The 10,056-nt window shown below is 43.4% G+C and overlaps 1 protein-coding gene and 1 pseudogene across 1 annotated transcript; one reads left to right on the top strand and one right to left on the bottom strand.

The window, feature by feature from the left end:
- Positions 1-2,242: 2,242 nt before the first annotated feature.
- On the top strand, positions 2,243-3,686 carry LOC135974545 (olfactory receptor 10A7-like; annotated as a pseudogene).
- Positions 3,687-6,434: 2,748 nt separating this feature from the next.
- On the bottom strand, positions 6,435-7,376 carry LOC101940085 (olfactory receptor 14A16-like). The gene has a single exon (XM_005312454.3). The coding sequence runs from the start codon at positions 7,374-7,376 to the stop codon at positions 6,435-6,437; it is 942 nt and encodes a 313-aa protein (XP_005312511.2).
- Positions 7,377-10,056: the final 2,680 nt, after the last annotated feature.

Below are 10,056 nucleotides of genomic sequence, written 5' to 3'. Positions count from 1 at the left end.
GAACAAGTTAGCCGTACTGATGAAAGCTGCATTCCCCAGAGTTTGCAAGTATCTGGTGAAGCATTTCATACTTTGATAGGCATTAGGTGCAAATTCACCCTCTGGTGGTTCCAGTTGCATTTATACAATGAAATGGTCTCCAATTCTGCTGTAGGCCATTTAGAGCTTTACCATTTCCCATCCTTTTGTGCTGTTTGTTGTTTGGTCTCATCCCTATTACATTTTCCTCACAGGGGAGTTTACAGAGTTCTGACGTCTTATCCATAACATTAAAAGAAAGCCAGGAGAGAAACAAAAAATGGGAGGATAGATGATAATAATAAGACCTTGCTCTTATGCAGCATTTTTCACTGATGGCTCTCAAAACACTTTGTAGAGAAGGTCAGTATCATTATTCCCATTTTAAAGGTGGGGAATAAAGCGGATGATAAAAGTTATGGAGGATCAGACAGAGTTGCTCAAGTCTCTGATACAGCTACAGACTGAGAAGATCCGAGTTTGAGCGCCTCTGCAGCAGATGCACAATTCTTTGCCAACCCTACCCCCCTCTATGCCCACACATTCCTTTTCATTCCACAGCACTCCTGAGTTACCCCATCACTCCACCCCCTCTCACAGCTTGCACAATGATAGCTGGAGCTACACACAGTTGTGAGGTTTTACCCTTTTTAACAATAAATAAAGGCTAAGGTATTGAATGGCACAGCATTTTTATTCTGTGTTCTACAAAAGTGTATAGCAATCAATTCACTCTCGGGAACAGGTTCCTAAAGCATTGCATTGCATGGACCTAGGGCCCCAAAATTGTACATGGATGCACCAGGGAAGCAACTCCAAAGCAGACGTGTTAGTGCCCCTCATTGTCAAAGTGGTTCCTCAAAGCTTCTCTGATGTTAATAGCAGCCCTCTGGGCTCCTCTGACAGCCCTAGAATCTGGCTGTTCAAACTGTGCAGCCCAGTGCTCTGCCTCAGTGCTCCACACCTGAGCAAACATTTCACCCTTAGAGTCACACAGATTATGCAAAGTGCAGCACGCAGCTATGACCACGGGAATATTATCCTCGGTAAGGTCTATCCTGCCATTTAAACACCTCCACCGAGCTTTCAAACGGCCAAAGGCACATTCGACTACCATGCAGCACCTGTTCAGCTTGTTGTTAAAACGCTCCTTTCTGCTGTCCCGGTGCCCTGTGTAAGGTTTCATGAGCCAGGGCTGTAAGGGGTAAGCCGGGTCTCCCAGGATTACTATGGGCATTTCCACATCCCCCACTGTAAACTTGTGGTCTGGAAAGAAAGTCCCCACCTGCAGCTTTCTGTACAGGCCCCTGTTCCTGAAGATGTGTGCATCATGCATCTTTCCAGGCAGGCCTGCCTTGATGTCCGTGAAACGCCCCCAGTGATCCACAAGCAGCTGCAACACCATGGAGAAGTAACCCTTCCTACTGATGTATTCAGAGGCACGGTGGTCTGGCGCTAAAATTGGAATGTGTGTGCCATCAATCCCCCTGCCACAGTTAGGGAAACCCATCTCTGCAAAGCCATCCACTATTGCATGCACATTTCCCAGAGTCATGGTCCTATGCCGCAGGATGTGATTTATTGCCCTGCACACTTGGAGTAATACAGCCCCAACAGTGGACTTTTCTATTCCAGATTGATTTGCGACTGACCAGTAGCAGTCTGGATTCATCAGCTTCTACACAACGATTGCAACACGCTTCTCTACTGGAAGGGCAGCTCTCAATCTGCTGTCCTTGCACCGCAGGTCGGGGGCCAGCTCAGCACATAGCTCCATGAAGGTTGCTTTACGCATCCTAAAGTTCTGTACCCACTGGTCATCATCCCATACCTGCATGACAATCCGATCCCACCAGTTAGTGCTTGTTTCCCTAGTCCAGAAGCGATGCTCTACCGTATGCAGCTGCTCTGTGAATGCACAAAGCACTGATAAGTTGCTAAAAGAACAGGAGTACTTGTGGCACCTTAGAGACTAACACATTTATTTCAGCATAAGCTTTCGTGGGCTACAGCTCACTTCTTCAGATGCATAGAGTGAAACACACAGACAGAAGATGCCCCAAAAGTGGACACGGACTGTCGACAGAGGGAGCAAATGTAGACATGCTTTGACAACTTTGCTTTTGTCAATTTTTCCTTGGTTACATTAGTTTAATCAAAAAAGCTTGCCAGTGTACACAGGCCCTTAGACGGTGTAAAAATCAGCTCTCAGTGTGACAAGGCGATGCATTTGGCTTTACTTGTGAGCATGTACAGAAAGCTGTCAATAGTCTCAGAGCACTGTGAAGATTTTAAATACTTAAGTTTACCAGACGATAACAAGCCACTTTACAAGGTACCATTATCCCCATTTTACAGCTGTGGAAACTGAGGTACAGAACTACATGGCTTTTTCAAGGTCACACTGAGTCAGGAATAGTACCTTGCTTTCTTGACTCCCAGATTTCACCCATGGCACTATATTACACAGCGTAACGGGGGATAATTGCAGTACCAGCCCAGCTTGAGGTGTGGGGTTACAGTATCTATGAACATGGTACTGGCAGGAAAAAGATGCATAGAAAAGCAGAGATCCTGCAAAGCTCATCCATGACTACATTTAAACATCAACAAAATTAAATGACACCACATAACCTATGAAATATGATATTAAAAAAGATAATGTGGATTTATTTAACTACATTTCTTGATATAGCCCATAACAGACACAGACCAGAGAAATCAAACGTTCATCACAGAATTCATCCTCCTAGGATTCGGGAATCTCCCTCAACTGCAGATTCTTCTCTTCCTGCTCTTTCTAGTAATCTACATTGTGACCATGGCGGGAACATCCTCATCATTGCACTAGTTGTGGCTGATCAGCACTTTCACACCCCCATGTACTTCTTCCTGGGGAACTTGTCATGCTTGGAAACCTGCTACACTTCCACCATCCTACCCAGGATGGTGGCCAGTTTCCTGACTGGGGACAGAACCATTTCTGTCCAGGCCTGTATTGCACAACTTGATTTGTTTGGTTCTCTGGTAGCTGTGAAATGTTGTCTCTTATCAGTGATGTCTTATGATCAGTATTTAGCAATATGCAAACCACTGCAGTATGCAGCCATTATGAATGGCAGGCTCTGCTTCTGGCTGGCAGCTGGGTCTTGGGGAAGTGTTTTTTATGGCTTGCACCATCACTGCATGTTGGATATCCCAAATGATTTTTTGTGGCCCCAATGAAATTGATCATTTCTTTTGTGATTACGCCCCGTTAGTAAAACTGTCCTGCAGTGACACCTGCCTGATGGCTCTTGTGACTTTCCTGTTCTCCTCCATATTAACACTGCCTCCCTTTCTATTAACCCTGGCATCCTACATGCGTATCATCACCACCATCCAGAGAATTCCTTCCACCACTGGAAGGCAAAAGGCATTTTCCACCTGCTCCTCTCACCTCATTGTGGTTACACTCTACTATTGGACACTAATCATTGTCTATCTGCTACCAGACACCAACACACTGAGAGACCTGAACAAAGTGTTCTCTCTCCTACACTGTCCTGACTCCCTTGGTCAATCCCCTCATCTACAGCCTGAGAAACAAAGAGGTCAAAGAGGCCTTGAGAAAAGTTGTTAGTGAGATTATGAATTTCATGACAAATAGCAAACTATTTTGTATGTAATTATTGTACGTTACAATAAAATCAAGATAATGGGAACTCATCTGATGGGGTGATGCTGTGAATCACTGCTCGTGCTAGCAGCCCTTACCCATTAGAGCAGTTCTATTAAATACAATGGGACTCCTGGTGTGAGGAAGAGCTACATGTCTGAATAAGGGCAGCAGGGCCAAGCAATCCCTGATTCATGTTTCTCTCTGCTGGTATGGCAATATCAATTAACATGGGCTTGTTTGTCATAACGAGTTTTATTATTTATTATTATTGTTATTATTTAGCACAGAATAGCTCTTTGTTTCTATCTGAGGCTGTCATTCACACTTCCATAGGTTCCTAGAAATGAGAAATCAGAATGATTTGCTGTGTAACCTTCCCTTTCTTCAAAATGGGGATCATAATAGCTACCCCCCTCATGTGGCCATGTGAAGCTTAATATATTAAGATTCAGACTGGACTTTGCATTTACTGGCCATGATATAACACCTTGCTGTGTAATGGCTTTGACTTTAGTGGGTCGACATCAGTGTAAAATCACAGGAACAGTTATGATTTGCCCCCACTGTATGAGGGTATGTGGAAATATTATGATAGGGAGCAGCAGGGTAGCTGGAAATGAATCTAAAATTAGTGGTATCTGAGTGGCTTCCTTTCCAGGCAGTAGAATTACATTGGTGCTAATATGGACAGAATCAATGCAACAGTAGTGTAAGTGGGAGGAGTATCAGACTCTATAATCACATTATCCAGGTAACGAACACTCCTGGTGTGAGAAAATTGCCTACGGGGTCAGGAATAAGCAAATTCCCCCCCACACTATGTGGTCTGGTTATATTCTAACTTATTTCAGTTTTACACCAGTGTAAGTGTGACTCCACTGGAGTTACTTATAATTTACACCAGCATAAGTGAGAGGTTGATTTGGCCATTGATTTCAGTAGAGTTTGGTATTTGGGTGAGTGAAAGGGGAATCAATCACTACTGACTCCAATGGATTTATTCCTGATTTACACCAGGGTGAGTGAGAGGGGAATCAGCCCCACTGAATCCCATTGAGTTACTCCTGATTTTCACCGAGGTGAATGAGAAGAGAATGAGCCCATATGATTATAGAACATTGCACAAACAGTGAAGTTTATTATATGGATTTCCCTATACGCCAATACCTGCAGGAGCTCAGTCCATAACAACCCCTACTGCTGCCTCAGTACTGGCCACTCTCAATGAGATTTCCATAGCGACCTAACGGAGTTAGATGCCCCATGCTCAGACTTCCAATGGGAACTGGGACCTAATTCCCCTAGGCTCCTGCAAAAACTACAACCTTAGTGAATATCAGACAGATAAATTCAGAGGTCACAGGGAAATATAGTATTCCCATTAGAGAAGTGGGGAGCTAGAGACACAAAGTTTATCAAAATGTTCAGACTTGGTAAATGGAAGCTGAGGAGCTTAGTGACTTTGGATGCTAAGTGTAGGCACCAAAATATCTGCTGAGAGGCCTAAAGAAACAAAGCCTGATTTTCAAAGTGTGGAAAAGTTGCTGTTTAAAGTGCCCCACTTGAAAACGAGGGGTTATAACATCCCTGATTTTGTCTGGAGAGCTCACAATGCTGTACAATGTGAGGGAAATATTATACCCCATCTGTAAAACCTTCATTATTATATTTGAGGCCCTGACGGGGTGAAAAGTATCATTAAGGTCACCCATGAGAAGAGATGGGAATCCAACTCAAAGATTTCCTGCCTCCCAAACACTCTACTAAGGCCAGTGGGGCCAGATCTTTACAGGTATTTAGACACCTAAAGAGATTTTCAAAAGCACCTACACTTCTAAAACTCATTGATTTCAATTGGAGATGCTAATGAAAATACCACTAGGTGCCTAAATGTCTTTAAAAATTGAGCCCATTAAGCTTGTGGGTGCAACATTGGGTACAAATTATAGTAAATAATTCCTCACCAATCTTGGCCAATGGGAAATTTGAGTGAGCAAGGAAATATAGGAAATATCTTATGATGTCTACGGTTCCAACTTCTTACTCTGTGGGATGAATGGGTATTTTCTACGTGGGCATCTTATTCCATAGGACCAATTATCACAAAAGAACCCAATGGCCATTAGAAGTCAATAAGAGTTGCATAGTTAACTCCTTTATCTTCCTTTACAAAACCCATCCTAACAATGTGGTTTTTATTCAGCTTTATTAAACACATGGGCTGAGATTTTCAAAGCAACCTAAAGGACACCCAGTTCCCATAACAATTCATGAGAATGTGGCACACAAATCCTTTAGGCACCTTCGAAAATCTCCCCCTTTCTGTATGATTGTAACTATCTTACCAAGCAATCCAAATCACTCTGTAACAATTAATTATCCTAATTATTATTAACCAACCCACCAATTTCTCATTATAATTATTGCTGTTGTTCTTGTTTATGTTATGGTAGCACCTAGAAGCTATGTCTCTGTTGTGCTGGGTGCTGTACAAACACATAACAATGGGACAGTCCCTGCCCCAAACAGCTAACCATCTAAGAATAAAACTATAGACAACAGGTGGAACAGACAAACAGATGAGGAGAGTACAAGGAAACAATTACATGTAACTGGTCAACATGAAAAACAGTGTGTCCAGTGACACAGCTGCCTAACCATTGTCAGGGTATTTTTGTTGGCTTCACAGCAGAGAAGAGTTTTAAGAAGGAGATTTTTGTGTCATCCGCAAACTTTACCAGGAATGATTTTATATTTAAAATTCTTCACAAATCAAAAGGAAAAGCTTCCTGTCCATAACTTTTCTCAGGGCAGTTTTTATCTCCTGGTTCCTCAGGCTGTAGATGATGGGATTAATCAAGGGTGGCACCACTGAATAAAATGCAGCCACCAGATGCTGCTCCAGAGCAGAGTCGGAGGTTGGTGCCATGTACGAAAACATGCCACTGGTGAGGAATAAAACAATGACAGTGAGGTGGGGTAGGCAGGTGGAGATGGTTTTACAGCGACCTTCCACAGAAGGGATTTTCTGCACTGTTGAGAAGATCTGAACGTACGACAACGTTATCAAAGCAAAACAGCTTGAAGCTAAACACACACCAAAGACGATCAGTGCAATTTCACCAGTGTGGGATTCAGAGCATGAGATCCTCAGCAATGGCTGGATGTCACAGAAGAACTGGTTGATAATGGACCCACAAAAGGGTGATGAAAACGTGTTAGCAGTGTGCAAAGCAGAATAGAGACCACCGCCCACCCATGACCCGCAGGCTAACTTAACACACCTCCTCTTGTTTATGATCATTGCATAGTGGAGAGGATTGCAGATGGCAACATATCGGTCAAAAGCCATGATTGTGAGGAGGAATAGCTCTGTAGCTAAGAATGACATAAATAGAAATAGCTGTGCAACACATCCCTGGAAAGAAATGGATGAGCTGTTCATGAGGGAGTTGATGAAGGACTTGGGTACCGTGACAGAAATGAAGCAAATATCCAAGAAGGATAGATTTCTCAGGAAGAAGTACATGGGGGTGTGAAGGTGGCAGTCCAGGGTTATTGCCATGATGATGCTAAGATTCCCTGACAAGGATACAATGTAAATAAACAGAAACACCACAAAGTGTAAAAGCTGCAGCTCCCGAACATCAGAGAACGCCATTAGAAAGAATTCATTCATGGTGGTTTGATTGGCCATGATTTTTCTGGGAATAAAATTTTCTCTCTGCAGAGGGAAGGATAAAGACACTGGTATAATAACAATAACGAGAACAGCAGGAGTCATACATACAGATATCTCCAGGTCTTAAATTCAGCTGGAGCTGTCCAGAGCCGAGCTTCAGTAAATATTTTCAAACCCCTTGGAGTTTTTATAGAATGTTGGGGGAGGGGGGGTAAGGGGATATGGGGGGCTTTGGGAAATACTCTATAGGACTTTAAGCCCTGAATATCTCCCTATATTCTACTCCTAAATACAGTCTTTCAAACTGCTGCATACAGCCAGTTGGAAAACCGAGAGTAATCACCTAAACTATTTTCTGTTTCTCATCCAGGATTGTTTTGATGGAAAGTTTCCAGTAATCTCTAATGCTCAGTGATTCCTAGGTGGAACCCACTAACTACAAGGAATCTCCCTGTTTATTATTATTTTTGTAAGGTTCTCAAAAACTAAATGAGTGTGGGTAAATGCCTGGAGGATTCATAGATTCATGACAGATAGTTAGATGGATAACTAGATCTGTCTGCGACACTCTTTCACCTAGCACATAGAAACATCAGTACATGGCCCTACTGTGGGTGGGTAAACTAGTTCTAGCAGGAATCATTTAAATAATCTGGAGATTATTACATCTTATGGTCCTTCGATTTGCAAGGGGATGACAAGGTTTTCAAAAATAAAATGCCAAACCCTCTGCTCTTTACCCAGTACTTTCTTAAGGAATAATTAAGGATGCCAAAATGTAAGTACAGCTGGCAGGACGTGGGCCAATAATAATAGCAGAACTAATAACTGAATCAAAATAATAAGAAAGTAGTGCATAGAATTAGAAAATGAACAAAAGTTATGAAGACTATGAGTAGGAAATAGCTGAGATTGCCTGCCTCCCAGAGGTTCTCATATGCCACACCATCGCTGTAAATGTTAAAGGGCTGGCTTCTGTTCTCAGCAACACCGGTGTAAACCTGGAGTCACTAGAGGAGTTTGGGGTTTACACTGGTGTAAGTGAGGTCAGAAACTGGCCCAATATCTTATTTCAGTAACAAATCCTGAGTACTGCTTAGCAACTCCAACTTCAACAGACACAAACATCACACACCCTCTCAGACTCAGCAATGCACAATTGAGGGAGTTCAGCATCTCTGAATTTCCCCTGCACATCTATCTAATCTATCTATCTATCTATCATTTCTGGGATGCCTAGCAGTATGTTATCTGGGGGGGGGGGGTGTCTGTGCCAAAAAAAAAATAAAGCTAGATCTATTGCAGTGGAGCTAAAGATATTGTATTTTCAAAAGTCTGAGGGAATCGTACCATGTTAAAACAGGCGTCTTCCTCTCCGTTTATGACAGTCTCATTCTTCCTCTGGCTTCATGCTATTTGCTAAGAAGGAAATAATGGTAACATAGACATGCCCTTGTATCCCAAGGCTGAAATAAGGTTAGGGACCAATATATGAGGAAACAAACCCCAACAGAAGTAATTTAACTGCACAAACCATGCTACATATGTGCAAAAAAGGGTGCCTATTCTCCTCCATAATCCACCTGCATGGAGTGAATGAAGTACACCCCTGGAGATAACTGTTGCCATATAGCCTTCAAAGGTCCTTGGGGGAAACATCTCTGGGGTCCCATAATGAGATGTGTGCTTACAGCAAACACTTCCCCACCCTGTATACTCTTGTATGTTCACAGCAAGGCACAATAATAGATGTAGGAGCTAACTTCCTCCTGGGTGTAACTCCATCAACTTCTGGGGAGTGATAGCAGAGAAAACTCTGGGCCATGGTTTCTTGTAAGCCTTTCTGCAGTAGCTTAAACTGACTGATTCAAAGATTCATAGCTTCGCAGAATTCAAGGCCAGAAGGGGCCATCATGATCTAGTCTGACCTTCTAAGTGTCCATTGCATTTGGGACCACCAGATTCTTATCACTTATCATGAGGACAATGTAGTTACACTGCATTTAAACTGCAGAACAGGATATGGCTCTGTGGCAAATTGCCGGCACTGTTGTGGTGGGTCCTGTGCTTTTTTCTTCTTATGGGGTGGTCAGGGCATCATCTCTCGCCCCTTTCCTTGGTCATTAAGTGCCTCACTAATGTCCCGGAGAAGGGGGAACGAGGGGGAGAGATCTGGGCCTGCCCTCTACTCGGGTCCCAGCCCAGGGGCCTTAGGGATAGCAGCAAAGAGCTTGGAACTGCGATTCCTTCCCCTGGGCTACTTCCCTCTCTGCCCCTTCAGTTTGTTGGGCTTCCCACCCTCTCTCCACCTGGGTAGGATTTCTCCCAAACCCTTGTGTCTGGGGAGTCCCTCTGCTCAGCGTGAGCAGGGTTTCCTTTTACCTAGTGTTCTGGTCTTCTGGCCCACAACAGTACTCCTCCAAACTCCTCCCTCTGTTTGACTGAAGCAGGGGTTTTTATCAGGTGTCTGGCAGGGCCTTAATTGGCTCCAGGTGCTCTCATTAACTCTTAGTAACCTCTCCTCCATCTACAGGGAACAAGGCTCTGACCATCCTGGGGCTTACATATCTCTCATCTGTCACTCTTCTCCTGTATCACAGGCCCTTATAGTTTTCAAAGCTAACGGTGTGAAACAAATCATACCAATGGAGAAGAGAACTGGGAGGGAGGAGAAATGGTGCATGGACTATAGAAA

This window comes from Chrysemys picta, chromosome 12 (genome assembly GCF_011386835.1).
Source record: "Chrysemys picta bellii isolate R12L10 chromosome 12, ASM1138683v2, whole genome shotgun sequence".
NCBI classification, from domain to species: Eukaryota; Metazoa; Chordata; order Testudines; family Emydidae; genus Chrysemys; species Chrysemys picta.
Note: the sequence above shows the minus strand (reverse complement) of the source record. Positions and strands in the feature narration are given on the sequence as shown.

Bases quoted from the DNA above. Each gene is read 5' to 3' on its own strand.
- LOC101940085 (XM_005312454.3), bottom strand. From the start codon at position 7,376: ATGGCCAATCAAACCACCATGAATGAATTCTTTCTAATGGCGTTCTCT.